At 41.4% G+C, this 16,667-nt stretch overlaps 4 protein-coding genes across 5 annotated transcripts; all 4 read left to right on the forward strand.

The window, feature by feature from the left end:
* On the forward strand, positions 1-1,636 carry LOC121764574 (farnesol kinase, chloroplastic-like). Its single transcript, XM_042160585.1, has 6 exons — positions 1-253; positions 382-449; positions 541-672; positions 770-885; positions 951-1,065; positions 1,135-1,636. Exons 1-6 carry the CDS (start codon positions 137-139, stop codon positions 1,310-1,312), a joined length of 726 nt encoding a protein of 241 aa, XP_042016519.1. The 5' UTR covers positions 1-136; the 3' UTR covers positions 1,313-1,636.
* Positions 1,637-4,428: 2,792 nt separating this feature from the next.
* Positions 4,429-6,833, forward strand: LOC121763566. The gene is made up of 7 exons (XM_042159608.1): positions 4,429-4,587; positions 4,689-4,729; positions 4,935-4,992; positions 5,321-5,414; positions 5,789-5,873; positions 5,951-6,016; positions 6,547-6,833. Exons 1-7 carry the CDS (start codon positions 4,503-4,505, stop codon positions 6,658-6,660), a joined length of 543 nt encoding a protein of 180 aa, XP_042015542.1. The 5' UTR covers positions 4,429-4,502; the 3' UTR covers positions 6,661-6,833.
* Positions 6,834-7,896: 1,063 nt separating this feature from the next.
* On the forward strand, positions 7,897-10,439 carry LOC121763610 (50S ribosomal protein L27, chloroplastic-like). Of its 2 annotated transcripts, none has more exons than XM_042159670.1 (4): positions 7,897-8,050; positions 8,193-8,492; positions 9,918-10,019; positions 10,114-10,439. In XM_042159670.1, exons 2-4 carry the CDS (start codon positions 8,199-8,201, stop codon positions 10,291-10,293), a joined length of 576 nt encoding a protein of 191 aa, XP_042015604.1. In that variant the 5' UTR covers positions 7,897-8,050; positions 8,193-8,198; the 3' UTR covers positions 10,294-10,439. The 2 variants fall into 2 exon arrangements, with proteins under 2 accessions (XP_042015604.1, XP_042015605.1); XM_042159671.1 differs by having other exon boundaries at positions 8,016-8,074.
* Positions 10,440-11,023: 584 nt separating this feature from the next.
* LOC121764058 lies at positions 11,024-13,339 on the forward strand. Its single transcript, XM_042160148.1, has one exon. It carries the CDS (start codon positions 11,024-11,026, stop codon positions 13,337-13,339), a length of 2,316 nt encoding a protein of 771 aa, XP_042016082.1.
* The last annotated feature ends 3,328 nt before the right edge of the window (positions 13,340-16,667 follow it).

The following is a 16,667-nucleotide window of genomic DNA, read 5'->3' on the forward strand; positions in this document are numbered from 1 at the left end:
TTATTAGCCATAAATACAAATTTAGTTTAAAAAAGTAGTAGTATGCCCCTACCTATATTATTCATAAATCTCGCTCTTCTTTGAAAACGAATTACCACTATTTGCAATTTCTTCAGACTCGCCGTCAGCCGCGGCAATGTTTTCCGACAACGTCGTTATCAGTAATATCATCGCCGGCGGCTTGTCGGCTGGGATTACGGGTTCCGTGCTCAAATTATTGGAAATAACTGCTACCAGAGGCGTATTTGATCAGGTTCGTGTTGGAAATAACATAGTCTTAGTATTTTTTTAAATTTGGTCCGTACACCAAAATTAGTCTGTATGACTGGTATCTCTTTTGGCCGTTACGTAACTTGGGCCTCTTTTTTGTTTTGTGTTTAGAAGCTGAATAGGAAGCTGGTGCACATTAGCTTTGGATTAGTCTTCATGCTTTGCTGGCCTCTGTTCAGGTAATAATAATGATATACTACTATATAAGATCTTTGCTTTTCTCCATTTATGTAGTATTAGCAATGTTCAATATCTACAAACATGTTGTAGTTCTGGTCGTGCTGGAGCAGTTGTAGCATCTCTCATTCCCGGTATGAATGTCGTCAACATGCTTCTTTTGGGATCCGGGATACGGAAGGACGATGCAACTGTCAAGTCCATGACTAGGACCAATGACCATAGGCACGTACTATATACTTATATCTTTAAACATAATAAATGTACATTTGATTTGTTGTCTGAACTCTTCTTATGTTTCATGAATCTCTTTGATCTGCAGGGAGCTACTGAAGGGGCCGTTGTGTTATATTTCCGCTCTGACACTTGTCACCGCATTCTACTGGCGAACGTCTCCTATCGCGGTTGCAGTATTCTGCAACGTGTGTGCTGGTGATGGTAAAGTAGTTTTGCAAATTCTTATGCTTGGTTAAATTTTTTAGCCCTTAACATTCTATTTGTAGGCATGGCTGACATTTTTGGAAGGCGATTCGGGCGCAAAAAACTTCCCTACAACAGAGACAAGTCCGTGGCTGGTACTGTCGCGATGGCATGTGCCGGTTTCTTGGCCTCTGTCGGGTAAGACGGATACACCCTGAAATGGTACGATGGGTACGAGAGTATGGTATCTAACTTCGATTCGTGCAGATACATGCTCTACTTTTCGGGGTTGGGCTACATCGAAGCAAGCTTCGAATTGGTGATTAAGTTTTTGGTAGTGTCTATTGCTTCTGCATTAGTTGAATCTCACCCTAAAAGCACTCAACTTGATGACAATTTCACAGTACCATTGGCTGTCTTCTTGCTTGGCACTTTGGTCTTTTGACCATGTAACATCACTTCTTTCCCGGAGCGGATCTCCTACTCCACTCCTACACCACACTCACATCAAAATAAAATAATTCACCATCACTTATTAAAATTATAATATTATTTTATTTTGTTGTGAGTAGGTGGAGCAGGAATGAAGTAGGAGATCGAAAGTGCTTCTTTCCATATTTCTTAGTAGTATATGTCTTGTTCTTGTGATAATAATGTTTGCTCTCTATCAACTTGCAGTAGTATGTAATAGCACTCACGTGCACTCTCTCACTGAACCTATGAACTATTGAGTAAATTTATCGAGATGAATCTCATTTTCTATTAAAAATATTTTAATTAATTATTTGTCATTCTTTCTCTTAGTTATTAAGTAGTACTCCCTCTGTCCCGGCTAAGATGACACATTTTTGGCTGACATGAGATTTATAGAGAGAGAAAGAAAACTGAATATTTTAATAGGAGTGAGAAAAAGTGGTTGAGTGTATTAATTGGAAAGAGAAAGTTTCTAAAAAAGAAAATGTGTCATCTTAATTAGGATAAATTAAAAAAAGGAAAACATAGCATTTTAAGTGGGACGGAGAGTATTAAAATATGCATCATCTGCGATTAAAATTATTTTTTCTCATTGCGACATGATACTATAGTAAAAAAAGGAAAAAACTCCTACATTGCATAAGGTTTAATCTTGAGTGATGTTATGTGTTTCCCCAATTTATTTCCGTTGATCAATTTAGTTTGCTACCTATGTGTAGGGGTGAGCAAAAAAACCGGAAACCGAATATCCGAACCGAACCAAACCGAAATTTTGAAATTCGGTTCGGTTATTTCGGTTTTTCGGTTCGGTTCGGTTTTGAAAATAGAAAAATTTCGGTTTTTCGGTTCGGTTCGGTTCGGGCGAAGAAAAAAACCGAAAAACCGAATAACCGAATTATATATATATATATTCTATTAATTAATATATTCTATTATATATAATATATAGTATATCTTTAATAAATTCTACTATATTATATATATTATATGTATTATTAATTTTATATTATATAAATATTCTATTAGTATATATAAAATAAAATAAATTACACACACATATATATATTAATATTATATATATTTTTTCGGGTTTTTCGGTTTTTCGGTTTTGTTCGGGTTTTTCGGTTTTTTAAGTTCAGTTTTCGGTTTTTCGGTTTCGGTTTTTCGGTTTTTCGGGTTCGGTTCGGTTTGGATTTTGAACTAAATTCGGTTTTTCGGTTTTGGTTCGGTTTTGACAAAAAACCGAACCGAAACCCGAATGCACACCCCTACCTATGTGGAAATGGCAGAGATTTTTGCATGTAGTTGATCAAGTAATATAAAATATAACCGATCGGGTGGATCAGTCTGTAATTGTCGTTGCAACTTGATCAAGGCGCCCCTCTCTGCTTTCGAAACTATTTATAACTCCCTAACATGCAACCTACTTAAAACAGTAAGCGACAAGTACGGTGTCGATCCCACAGAAAAGCTGGTGCGTTGAGTGTGTGTTTAGTGAACATGGTTTTGGCTGCGGCCACGTTTTAAGTTGAGAGTTTTTTAAACCACTGGATTAAGCTAGCCAGAATGTAAACTATCTACTTGATCAAGTGGCATATCAATGCTGGAAACAGTGAACTGATCAGGTAAGCGACAAACTGAAATAAATGACTTAACTACTTAAGCATGCTACGAATCTACGAATTACTTTGCCATTCAACATTATGCAAGTTCAAACATTGGACCTGGGAATTTAAAACTGAAACTGAGCCAGAACGGTCGACGAGATTTCCACAAACAAATAACTTTGATTTTAAACAGTATTCAGAACAGAACTTGGAAAGTGCAGAATACAAAACAAGAACGATTTTTCAACTGCGTAACAAACACGAAATTTAACTAAGTGACTAGATTTGAAATGTAAGAAAGCGATAAATCCAAAAGGTTCTCGGTCGGAAACTGAAACTGCGCCAAACAGATCTGGGTTTCTCTATCGCGCTCCCTTCTGTCGCACTCCTTCTTACTCTCTAGCTAACCATTGCTAACTCTCGAAACGAAACTGGAACGTAACTCCTAAAATGTAAAAAGAGCGGAACTAAAAAGATAAAAGGAATCACTCCTAAACTATGGCGATGCGTCCTTTATTTATAGACTCTTCATAACAACTTCCAGCTGTGATAACAACTTTGGCAGAGAATCTTAGTCCTTGCTGGAATTGCGCGTCTTATCCGTCGAGTCAGCTTATACGTGTCCCCTTTCTGTTTCGCCGTGGTCCTTGATAACCGATTGAGGATCGCTTTCCAGCGCATCAGCTATACGTGCCCTCTTCTGCAATGTAGTGGTCCCCGGCTAACTGCCTGCACATCACCTTGATCAACTCACACTGTTTTGGGTATTTTTCGCCTTCTGCGCCAACATGATCAGTTTGGTCTTGTTGTCCTTGGTCAAGCGACATTCCTGCACAATTAACACTCGATTTCCACGTAAAACTGATCAAGTAGCCTATATTTTACCCTCTAAACCGATGCATGAAATAGACCTTATGAGTGAGTAATTCATAAATTTTTAGGTTGCTACCTATGAATGAGTGATTCATAAATTGTGAGGGGATCAAGAATTGCCTTTTTTTTGTTTTGAGTAATGTAAGAATATTGGTGGGCTGATATTGTCCACGCTTCCAATACAATGTCTGCGATGCCCATTTATTTCTACCACCAGAAATATTTTGAATTAAAATCAAAATGTTCATAAAATATCCACACTAAAATAGAAATAGAGCTTTGAAAATATTCATAAAATGACATACTTTATTTCTAAATGGATAAATATATAACTAGTGATAGTCACTCTTTCAAATTAAATTATACTCGTAATTTAATTTTAGTCAGAATCACTCTTTCAAATTAAAATATTTTCATAATTTAATTTTAGATGAATAATTATATAATATAATTAGCAATGATAATAGAACGAAATCATGGTACATTGAACTGTAGTACTTGAGCTTGGCACATTGTTGAAATTATTAACTTAACTTTATTAAAAAGAAGTATACTATGAAATTAAATTAAAATAATATAAAAACCATTAAACTGCTTTATTTTTAATATCTGGATTAAATTTGATAATCGGGCAGAGGCCATTGTTCAGCGCGAGTGAACATCAGAAACACAGCTCAAACAATGGAGCTCCAAGATTCAGGAATGTTATCTAGAGATCAACTGCTTTATCTCTTTGATCGATTCGACTCCCTCATCTCGCAGCCTGGTATATTATCGACCTTTAATTTCTCTTTCTGTTTTCACCACATTTTTCAATTGCATCTCTGCTGCTGAGATTCGTTTGCTTGGGTTTGGGAACGGCCTTAGAGGTGAAGACACGGATTGCTGATGCCGTCAATGACAAGCAGGTTAATTGACAGATTTACTTCATTTGATTATTCCTTCTGCTTTGATTATGCTAAATTTGAATTTGAAATGTTATTGTAAGGCCAAGTACTAGATTAGGTTTCAGCTGAAGGAATATTTTTAGTTTTCTGCAAATTTTCTCTTCTTTACATTTGTGTTTTCCTTGGGTTTTTCCACAATTTAGCAATTGGATTTAAATGCGTACAGGAGCCTGTAGCTGTAACCACAACAATTCAAGAGGAGATTTTCATGGAGATGGGAGTTGGTGAGTGATTTTTGGTTTGAATTTCTTAGATTTCATGGAGTTTACTTTGTAAAATTAGCATACTGATATGGTGCTCTCTGAGAATAAACTCTTGCTTGAACTGGAAAGCCTTTGGCTAGAGACACTGCTTTCGTATAATGCTTGCTTGTTGTATCCGAAAATCTTGTTCGTGATGAAAACTTGTCAGGATGCATATAGTGTGGCTGTAGCTGGAAATCTTCAGATATCTGTTTGTTGTGTTGTTTAGATTTCATTTGTAGATTACTACTCATAGGATATTGGCATAGTTGAAGTTAGATGATTGAGAATATTTTACTTCTCTATTCAGACCCACAGTTTGGCTTATCTTGCTTGGGAAAAGTGAGCTTGGCTTATGAGGATGATCGAGATTTGATAATTCAGTTCTATGGTTTTGTAGCAAAGTAAGTGTTATATCTAAGTGAAGTAATTTAAACTAATTACATTTTATTCTGTGTATACTTTTTTCTTAAACTGCAGCACCTAATTTATTGTTTGGGTCATGAATGTATGTTATCTTTCTAGTTTCTTCTATCATGAATTATGGGTTTATTACTCTGAATCCATTAGACCTAATTTTCAACCATTTGGTGTGGGAAAATGCTCGTTCCATTATGTAAATGCAATCGATATAGAAACAATCATATTATTTGAGATCAAGGCTTGGAACAAACAAGAAAATAACATTTTTTCTCTGTGCCTTTCTCTTTCAATTTCCATTGCATTCCGCTTGGGAAAAGGTCCCTTTTGCCATTTTATATTCCATTTGATTTTAAAGGGAAGAGATAGCTTGTGAGGAAGCAGAACTTGGACCAGAAAGATTTGCAGAAAGAACTGAAATGCTGCGGCGTTTAGAAGCAGAGGTTTGTTTAACTTATATTATTTCCAAATCATTAGATTTATTAAAAACAATGCTTAGTCTGAATCAGCACATTTACAGCAACTGGAGATGTTGAAGAACATGCGCAACTTCCAGCTGGATGATCAGTCTGCAATCCTTGAAAAGGTATGGTTAGATTCAACTTAGCCGTGTATATATTTTCATCTTATACCTGTGATCATACTGGTAGGAATCAACTTTCACTTTTTGGATATTTATTAAATTCATTTACTTCTTTCCATAAACCTTCGCCATCTTCTTTCATTTTACTTCTAGCAAATCTGTGTTGACTGATTGGTATTTGCATCAGTCTCAGCCTTATATATTAAATCAAGATATAAGCCAACATTTATTAATCCAGATGTATCTTAGCAACAGTTATCTGTCTAAATATCTTATGGAGTAAAATGAAGCAACAGTCAGCATCACAGCATAAACAGTATCAAACTATGTCTCAGAAATCACTTCCAGATTATTGAATAAACTTAGCATACATTTCATTAGCTGCTGTATCTTTAAACTGAGGCATCGTTTTCAGGTCACTTCGATAAAAATGGACAGATTCAAGCTTTTGGTTTATTTATATTTACTTTTCTACTGTATCCAAGTTGAATAAATTTACGATGTCACTCAATCCTTCAACATCTGATTTGCAGATTCATCAACAAATGGAGAATGCTGGCTTTGAACCTGACACATCGCTCTTATCAGTCGAGCAAATTCAAGACATTGTTGGAAGAAGAGTGACCCCAGTTTTTCAGCCAATATAGTGGCCTCAGTTAAGCCTGGAATATAATTTGGCAATTGCTTCTAGGAAGCCAACCTTGTTGTAACATTTGCGTGGAATATGTAAATCTTGGGCTGTGTTCAATTTAACTCTTAGGCCATGTTTGGTTGTCAAAATTCTATCTGGGAAAGTAATCTGATTCCTTAAATTTTAAAATCGTGTGTTTGTTTTGGTTTTTAATTAAATTGGGAAAGTAATTAGAATCCCGAGACAATGAAAGTTAGTACAACTTTTCAAGATTCTGAATCCTAACTTTTCTTAGGTATTCTTTTTCCAGGTCTTAGGATTCTTACATATTTAATGTAATATAAGTATAGTTTTATTATTATTATTATTATTATTATTATTATTATTATTATTATTATTATTTACAATCTAGAAAAAATATTTTAAAATTATAAACCATACTTAATTATGGTATAATAAATAACTATGATTAAAAGTATCATAATTATAACTATATTATTATAATATTTATATATATATATATTGTTATTATCATAATAATAATTTATTAAATAATTAAAATATAATTATATAATATATATTATATAATAATAAATAATACAATTATTATTTTATAAATTAATAATTAATCAATAAAGTTATGGTGAAATTTCAAATTATAATATTTATTCAATTATAATATCCGTAAATATGTATGCTTATGATTCTAATAAACAGATTTATTATTATAATAATTTATGATAATAATACTTCATGTAACTATAATTGTAATTATATTATTATATATTATGATGAATAATTCATATTTAAACTAATAAATATAATAATATAATTATTACCATTTGTAATTAATAATTTATTAAATTTTTTAAATTATTATTCTTTTTTATAAATAAAAATAATAATAAGTAGGGGTATAATTTTAGTTTGGTGTTTAAATCAAATATAAAATTTAAAATCTTGATATTTTCCAAACACAGGAAAGTAAGTTATTAGGAATCATATTCTCGGGATTCATTTTCCAAGGAATCATTTACTTTCCCGTTAACCAAACATGGCCTGAGTGAAAATAAGGAAACAATGACCTCTGTTATTCATTTTGTGATCAGATAGAGAAAGACCATAATGACTTTATTATGCTAATTTACTAAAACAGTTGCTAAACTGTACATAAATACTTGCTGTTTGTACAAAATTTAAGTATTTGTTTGAACTATAAAATACTCCTATTATTTGTTTTTGTTTTGGAAAAACAAAAATCAAAATGAAGTTACGTGGCACGTCATCAGCAGAGGAAAAATCAGGTGCATGGAGCTCACATACTGCATCGATAAGGTTTTGAAATCTACTGATTTCTTCTCCTTCCACGCACATTATTCCACTTCTCCCATTCCATCTCTTCAATTGTAAGCACCCGCCAATTCTAAACTGTAAACTTAATCTCTCATTAACATTGTTCTTTTTAATTTTTTTATTATTACTTTTTATTCAGTTTCTCAAAATTTGTGTGGATATAAGTTCATTTTTGAGAGACGAGTTGATTTGCAGATAGCAATGGCGGCTGTGAGTTTGAGTTTCAATCTGGCGGGGGCGTTCAAAGGGCTTTCCATCGGCTCCAGCTCCTCGTCTTCATTTTTCAGAGGCGATTTCGGTTTGATTCACATGGGGCAAAACGCCTCCGTTATGCTTCCGATGAAGCCGCCGCTGACGATTGAGTCGGCGCACAAGAAAGGAGCTGGAAGCACTAAGAACGGCCGCGACTCGCCGGGCCAGCGGCTTGGAGTCAAAATCTTCGGCGATCAAGCAGCCAAGGCTGGCTCCATTATCGTCCGCCAACGCGGCACCAAGGTCTCCCTCCCTCTCTCTCCTTAATTCTGTGTGGTTTTTTGTACTTGAGTTTTTTGTTGATGATAAGTTACAGAATTTTGCTTTGGAGCATTGTGATTTTGAGGTTTGATTGTTTGAACTCTTTGGAGTTGCTGAGGTATTAATTTAGGCTCATTTACTTATTGCTGGATGAACTAGCTAGGATGTTTGAAAGGCCGTTGCTCTTGTTCCATGAATGAATAGAACAATTGTAGGATGCGATCTCGAAATTTGTTAGTGCTATATGCCGTTGGGGGGTGTATGATTAATTGAATGTTGGAGTGCAGAATCGTTGAATCTTATTGCTGCTATATACGATTGTGAATTTCGAACCTTATTAGGTTTATTTGTGGTTGGAGGGTGAGATGCCAAGCTTTAGAGAGGGTGAATGATTAAACCATATTAGTGATATATGCAACTGGAAATGTCGAATTTTATTAGTGGTGTATGCGGTTGAATGGTGAGAGATTGAACCTTAGTAGTTATTAGTGATATATGCAATTGAAAATGTCGACTTTTCTTAGTATGTATGCTGTTGAAGGGCGAGAGATTGAACCTTGTCAGAGCTATATACAATTGGAAATGTCAAACCTTATGGGTGTTATATGTGATTAGAGGATGAAATGTGAAATGTTACATTGAGTTACCCTATGGAGGTTGGAATGTCGAACTTCATTAGTGCTAAATATTAGTACTCCAGATAGCTTGGTTCAAGTGCAAATAGGTGACATTTTTTTTCTATTTATGTAATGTAGTTCCACAAATAAATTGGTATTAATGTGGTTCTTTCTGAAAATAGTATTGAGGTTTTGCTTTTGTGAATGTGATGTGAAATTATTCTCAAGTATGAGGCTATATCTGCACTGTTGGTTTACACAATGTGTATAGGACAACTGGCTACATGCCTTTTTCCAGTGTTTGTTAGTCGTTATAAACTCTGGGTGCCATTAGCTATATTTTGCACAAGTCCTCCGAAATCCCAACCTGGAAATCGGCAATGGGTCCCGTATCGTTTTTATTTGCATTTTATCCTTTGACTATCGTATTATAGTGTTACTAGTGCAAGCTAAACAGAAATGCTATATTGAGTGATTTCATGTGAATAGGAATCTCCTCTTCACAGAGTTGCAAAGTGTGCAAATTTTGTTTTTGTGAGGCCTTTTTGTAGCTTGTTTGAATTCACGATCGTCTCAATAATAAAACTCTCTTTGTGCTGATTGCTTGAGTTCAAGAATAACCTATCTTGATTTCTAGTGTTTCAAGGACTTAGGCTTATGCTGACATAAACCCTCATCACATCCTCGCGGCTACACTTGGTTATCTTAGAAAAGTACAATGTGTGTGTTCCATCTTTGTTGAATCACCCTGTTCTTGTTACTCATACTACTTTCCCCACATTTTGTGCAGTTTCATCCCGGCAACAACGTTGGGCTTGGTAGGGATCACACTATTTTTGCCTTGATCGATGGACTAGTGAAGTTTGAGAAGTTTGGACCAGACAAGAAAAAGGTAAGCCATTCATCTTCACATGCTTGCAGCTTCCTCCAATTCCATCAATGTGGGGGTAATGCCTAATTTCACTCAAACTTAATGCAATAAACAGATTAGTGTCTACCCCCGAGAAGTGCAACCCGAGAACCCCAACAGTTACAGAGCACGAAAGAGGGAATCGTTCAGATTACAACGCGAGCGAAGAAGAGCTAGAAAAGAAATCAGAGAAGGCATTGTGGTTCAACCTCAACTGGTTCTTGCCTCTGCTGCTGAAGATGCAGCAGTTTGTTAGCCAGCTTGAGGGTTTGTTGCTTGTATTCAACAATAATGAGTTTGGCCCAATTAGATATCCATTTATATCCTTTGAGCTTAATTTCAAGTTAATTTGAATAAACTATTTACACATAATTATTTATTCTACATAGATTTTTCCTATTAGTCTTTGGTATTTCGACTATTTGGCAATCAATGCATAAACTCTAAGTCTCACTAGCATCATCCCAGACAGCGCCTGAAGTATATAGAGATGAAAAATGGGGGATAAATACACCATTCATACAAAATGTATCTGATACGACAGGAGCATGGAGGGTCTACTGCCGAGGAAATCGGGGGGTAGTTTGGCCGATGGAGAAGAGTAGGGAAGCAGGCGCGGCAGACGCGGCGTGTGGAGGAAAATAAGGAAGCAATCGAAGGAAACGGGAAGCGGCTAGTTTGTTAGTTTGTTCCTATTTTATTGCGATTCAATTATTTCTTGTTGTATCCATAGTCTATAAATATAGAGACTCTAGTGAGAATAGGGATATCTCGTTAGCGATCACTTGTTTTGGACGACGGATTGTCGTAGGCCTCCGTAGTGAGGATTGTCTTTTGGGTCTTGAATTCTATCAATAAAGTCCGCAAATTTCCCCACAAACATTATTGTGAGTGTGTGCGCGTGTGGTGATTACAATCAAAGGGGACAACTTGTGCCCGGCTCAACCGTGCTGCCTTTACTCCGCTAACAATTGGTGCGGTGAACGATGGTGAACTCTCGAGGTGATTCTCGCCTTGACGTGGTGGAGAAGGCAAATGCGGAACTCAACGAACGAGTCACAACTTTGGAATCCAAGCTCGACTCCTTGTTGGTCGAGATGCGTGCGGGATTCGCGTCCCTCACCCCCGGTACCAAGGTCCCTCCGGAGGGCGAGGCTTCCTCCGAGAACCGAGAATCAAATTCAGTTTCAACCGGAAACAATTCCGAATCCCCTATGCCGACTTTTGACGGCACTGACGCCCTCGCATGGCTGGCAAGGGCGGAGCAGTACTTCCTGATTTCGAATACGGCGTCCGAGAAGCGGGTGGGTGTAGCCATGGTGGCACTGGCTGGTGCCGCCCTCCCCTGGTATCAGCTCCTGCGGAAACGGGTTCCAGACCTCTCCTGGGCCCGATTTGCTCGTGAGTTGATGAAGCGTTTCGGGGGAAATGGGGCCCTGGACGAGTACGAGGCCTTTGCGGCAGTCCGCCACACGGGCTCCCTCGCTGAATATATGGCAGCCTTCGAGGCTCGCCTCGCACAGGTACCAGATATAGCCTGTCACCAGTACCTCGGGTTCTTCATGGCAGCCCTCCGTCCCGAAGTGCGCCTCCAGATGAAAGCCGCCAAGATTACGTCGTATGAGGACGCTGTAGAGTTGGCACTGGACATCGACCTGCTCGCTTCACAGCACCCGCCGCGGGCAGCTCCTCCCCCCTCCCACGGTGTGTCTCAGCCCTACGTCGGCCAGCAACGCCGTCCAACAGCAACCGGCTACTCGAACCCTCCATCTCAGTTCTCCTCCACGGGGTCATCCCGGCCGGTGTCCAAACGCTTCCGGAATATTTCACCGGAGGAGTATAGGAGGCACATCGCAGCCGGCACATGTGTCAAGTGCGGTCTTAAGTTTAGCCCGACTCACAAGTGCCCGCCCAAGACCCTCAATGTCCTCATCTGCGAAGAAGACGAGCTGCCAGCAGAGGACCTGGAGCTCGAGGACCCTACGGAGCTGGAGGATATGAGTAAACCGGAACTCTCCGTTTTATCCCTACATGGCTTGGACACGGCAAATACCATGAAATTGTTCGGCCATGTGGGTCAGCAGCAGGTCAAGATCATGGTGGATAGCGGGGCTAACTACTGTTTCATCTCCGAGCAGTGCGCCCAACTGCTCCAACTGCGGATCACCCCAACGTCGCCCTACTCAGTCGTACTAGGGGACGGCTCCACGCGGCGTGCGGCTGGAATCTGCAAAGGAGTCACGGTCACAATGGCAAACGAGGACTTCACCATATCTTGCTATGTGTTCCCCCTTCGCAACATCGATATCATTTTGGGAGTGTCGTGGCTCGCCTCCCTGGGGTATGTCATGGTCAATTGGCAACATTCCTCGATGGATTTCTCCGTCCACGGCAGACCCGTGGCCCTCAAGGGGAACCCATCCCTCATGCGGCGGGCCTGCTCCACCGGGGACCTCCGTCGCCTGGAGGAAGGCGACTGCGGATGGATCCTCCACTCAATAGACACCACACCGTCAGCTTCTCCTTTCGGCATTGACCCGGCCCTATCTGCCGAGGCCACGGACCAATTGCGGCATCTGATCAGGCAATACCCCGAAATCACGGAGTCCGCAACCGACCTACCACCCCGCCGCCAGATTGACCACAGAATACCACTTCTACCAGGGACGGAACCCGTCTCCGTTCGTCCATACCGTTACAATCATCTACAGAAGGACGAAATGGAAAAGCTCGTGGCGGAAATGCTGGAGTCAGGCGTAATCCAGCCCAGCACAAGTCCATTCTCCAGCCCGGTACTCCTCGTTCACAAAAAAGATGGCTCTTGGAGGTTCTGCGTGGACTACCGGGAGTTGAACAAAAGGACGGTTCCGGACAAGTACCCAATTCCGGTGATACAAGAATTGTTGGACGAACTACATGGGGCCCGATGGTTCAGCAAGATCGACTTGAAGGCGGGGTACCACCAAATCCGGGTGGCGACCGAGGACGTCCCAAAAACCGCTTTCCAAACCCACTCCGGCCATTACGAGTTCTTGGTAATGCCATTCGGCCTCACCAACGCCCCGGCTACCTTCCAGAGCCTCATGAATGATATTTTCAGGCCGGCATTGCGGAAGTATGTGTTAGTTTTTTTTCGACGATATCCTCGTCTACAGTACCTCGTGGCCCGACCTTCTGCACCACCTACACTTGGTTTTCACGGCCCTGCAGGCTCACTCACTCGTGGTGAATGCAAAGAAGTGCCTCCTGGGCCGAGACAGCGTCGAATATTTAGGCCACATCGTGTCCTTCGAAGGCGTTAAGATGGACCCGGCCAAGATCTCAGCAGTCCTCCGCTGGCCCACCCCATCTTCGTTGAAGGGCGTGCGCGGGTTCCTTGGCCTAACCGGCTATTACCGCTGTTTCATGAGCGACTACGGCAAAATTGCAGCGCCCCTCACGGACCTATTGAAAAACCCCCAGTCCACGACCCCGAAGAGACCATGGGCATGGCCACCGGCGGCCGCCTCGACATTCGAGGCACTCAAGACGACATTGACATCAGCCCCCCTCCTCAAAATGCCTGATTTTTCCAAAGAATTCGTGATCGAGTGCGATGCCTCGGGCCGCGGCCTAGGGGCAGTTCTAATGCAAGATCGTCAACCGATTGCATACTTCAGCAAGAGCCTGGCCGGCCGCTGGTTAGCCAAGTCCGCATACGAGAAGGAGCTTATGGCTCTCGTCCTCGCCATTCATCATTGGCGGCCATATTTGCTAGGCCGCCGGTTTGTGGTCCACACCGACCAACGCAGCTTGCGGCAACTCCTAGCCCACCCTTTGGCGACCCTGGCACAACAAAATTGGGCGGCAAAGCTGCTGGGGTACGACTTCACGATCATCTATAAGGAGGGAAAGCTGAACCGGGCGGTCGACGCCCTCTCCCGGCGAGACGACGAGCCTTTGGAACTCTCGGCCTTGTCCCTTCCAGCTTGGTCGGAGTGGTCAACCGTGCAGAGCGACTTAGCCGCGGACCCCGCGCTCCTAGACATCAAGACGGCCCTAGAGGCAGGCCGGCCAGCCGCCCGACACTACGAGCTGGTGCACGACACCCTTTTCTACAAAGGGAGGATCGTCGTCCCTCCCCACTCCCCGTGGATACCCAGGCTCCTCGCCGAGTTCCACATGACACCAACAGGGGGGCATTCGGGGGCATACCGCACCTATCGCCGGTTGGCTTCCAACGTCTATTGGCCAGGCATGATGAAGAGGGTCTCCCAGTTCGTCGCGGCATGTGCGACGTGCCAGAAGCACAAGTCCGACACGAGATCGCCAGCGGGCCTGCTGCAGCCACTACCAATTCCAGCTCGAGTTTGGGAGGATGTCAGCATGGACTTCATTTCGGGGTTGCCTCGAGCCGGAGGATTCAATTGCATCTTCGTTGTCGTCGACCGCCTATCCAAGTATGGGCACTTCATCGGATTACGGCACCCCTTCACAGCCAGACAAGTAGCAGAGCTGTTTACCAACGAGGTAGTTCGCCTCCACGGTATACCCCGGTCCATCGTATCCGATCGCGACCCCATATTTTTGAGCTCGTTTTGGAATGAGCTTTTCCGCGCCACGGGAACTAAACTAAAGATGAGCTCTGCATATCACCCGGAAACGGACGGCCAAACCGAGGTACTAAATAGATGTTTGCAGACATACTTACGTTGTTTCTCGTCGGACCGGCCAAAGCAATGGAATAAATGGCTTGCTTGGGCGGAATACTGCTATAACACCAGCGTTCACTCCGCCTCGAGGATGACGCCCTTCGAAGTGGTCTACGGGCGACCCCCCTACATTGCACTCGTTCATTCCCGGGGAAATTCGAGCGCAAGCAGTCGTCGACACACTTCGCTCCCGCGATGAAGTGCTGGAATTATTGCGTCTTCACCTCCGGCGGGCACAGGACCGAATGACTGCCGCGGCCAACAGGAAATGGCGGGATGTGGAGTTTGCCGTAGGGGATATGGTCTATGTCCGGTTCCGACCACACCGGCAATCCACTCTGTTTTCCTCCCGCAACAGGAAGCTGGCGCCCCGTTTCTTCGGGCCATTTCGAATAGAGTCCCGCATCGGGGCAACAGCCTATCGCCTTCAGCTGCCCGAGTCGACCCGTATACACCCCGTGTTCCACGTATCGCTGCTCAAACGAGCCGTAGGGGAGGCCACGGCAGAGGCAAACCTGCCCGATGGCCTAGGCGGCAATGACCCTCCTTTTCTGCCCGAAAAAGTGTTGGACACTCGATCTGACCAGCGAGATGGTGAGGTTCACAGCCAAGTCCTCATCAAGTGGCAAGGGATGGACGACGATGAGTCCACATGGATGGACGTGGCAGACGTGCAAGGCCTATTCCCTTTCTTCAGCCTTGCGGACAAGGCTGTTTCAACGGGTGGGGCAGTTGATACGACAGGAGCATGGAGGGTCTACCGCCGAGGAAATCGGGGGGTAGTTTGGCCGATGGAGAAGAGTAGGGAAGCAGGCGCGGCAGACGCGGCGTGTGGAGGAAAATAAGGAAGCAATCGAAGGAAACGGGAAGCGGTTAGTTTGTTAGTTTGTTCCTATTTTATTGCGATTCAATTATTTCTTGTTGTATCCATAGTCTATAAATATAGAGACTCTAGTGAGAATAGGGATATCTCGTTAGCGATCACTTGTTTTGGACGACGGATTGTCGTAGGCCTCCGTAGTGAGGATTGTCTTTTGGGTCTTGAATTCTATCAATAAAGTCCGCAAATTTCCCCACAAACATTATTGTGAGTGTGTGCGCGTGTGGTGATTACAATCAAAGGGGACAACTCGTGCCCGGCTCAACCGTGCTGCCTTTACTCCGCTAACAGTATCACTCTTGAGTTTCAAATTAGTAAAAATAAGTTTCAAGTTTACATAATAATACAGACCTTTCATTTTAATACAAATAGTAACCAAGGTTTTAGCTCTGTTAATTATTTGGCATTTAACTCTTTAAAATACACAAGATGATAGAATATAGAAGGCTAGAACAAAGACACAGACAGTAGGCAAATTACCATTTTGCTTTCTCGATTAAAATTTGGCACGAATTGCTTGTTTTGCCATTGTTGGCCTGCTAGCCCACTTCAAGTTTTTTGTGCTTAATTTTTGTCGACAACGACCTTTTAAATTATGAATATTATGATTTTCAATCCAAAAACAGAAACAAGAGCTACTGATTGTAAAAAGCCATAAGAAATCTTTGCTTAAAGTTTAACCAACACAAAACCTCTGCTATAAATTTAACCAACACAGGAACCTTCAATTTTGAGAGAGAGAGAGTTAAAGTTTGCCACAAAACACTTGCATTGCTTACTGAGATTTCTCCAAAAATTGCAGGAATGGTACTAATTATTTTGCCATGGAGTTGATGAGTCAGACCTTAACATAAGTATATAATTGACAGAGAAACTGTCATTAGGATTTGTAGTTAAATGAAACGTCACCGAAACGTCTTTGTACTAATATGTCTAAACTTAAAACTTTTGTAATAATTGAAACAGCGTTAATCCACTTGTATGAATGATATATTTATCCCTGAAAATGAAAGTCCTGAATCCTAATCAAAAGTAGGTCTTGACATGAAAAGTGAAGCA

This window comes from Salvia splendens, chromosome 14 (assembly GCF_004379255.2).
Source record: "Salvia splendens isolate huo1 chromosome 14, SspV2, whole genome shotgun sequence".
Classification (NCBI taxonomy): Eukaryota; Viridiplantae; Streptophyta; class Magnoliopsida; order Lamiales; family Lamiaceae; genus Salvia; species Salvia splendens.

Bases quoted from the DNA above. Each gene is read 5' to 3' on its own strand.
- LOC121764574 (XM_042160585.1), top strand. From the start codon at position 137: ATGTTTTCCGACAACGTCGTTATCAGTAATATCATCGCCGGCGGCTTG. The intron at 254-381 runs GTTCGTGTTGGA...TTTTGTGTTTAG, and splicing joins CCAGAGGCGTATTTGATCAG to AAGCTGAATAGGAAGCTGGT. The intron at 886-950 runs GTAAAGTAGTTT...TTCTATTTGTAG, and splicing joins CAACGTGTGTGCTGGTGATG to GCATGGCTGACATTTTTGGA.
- LOC121763566 (XM_042159608.1), top strand. From the start codon at position 4,503: ATGGAGCTCCAAGATTCAGGAATGTTATCTAGAGATCAACTGCTTTAT. The intron at 4,588-4,688 runs GTATATTATCGA...GAACGGCCTTAG, and splicing joins CTCCCTCATCTCGCAGCCTG to AGGTGAAGACACGGATTGCT. The intron at 5,415-5,788 runs GTAAGTGTTATA...TTGATTTTAAAG, and splicing joins TTCTATGGTTTTGTAGCAAA to GGAAGAGATAGCTTGTGAGG.
- LOC121763610 (XM_042159670.1), top strand. From the start codon at position 8,199: ATGGCGGCTGTGAGTTTGAGTTTCAATCTGGCGGGGGCGTTCAAAGGG. The intron at 8,493-9,917 runs GTCTCCCTCCCT...CATTTTGTGCAG, and splicing joins TCCGCCAACGCGGCACCAAG to TTTCATCCCGGCAACAACGT. The intron at 10,020-10,113 runs GTAAGCCATTCA...TGCAATAAACAG, and splicing joins TTGGACCAGACAAGAAAAAG to ATTAGTGTCTACCCCCGAGA.
- LOC121764058 (XM_042160148.1), top strand. From the start codon at position 11,024: ATGGTGAACTCTCGAGGTGATTCTCGCCTTGACGTGGTGGAGAAGGCA.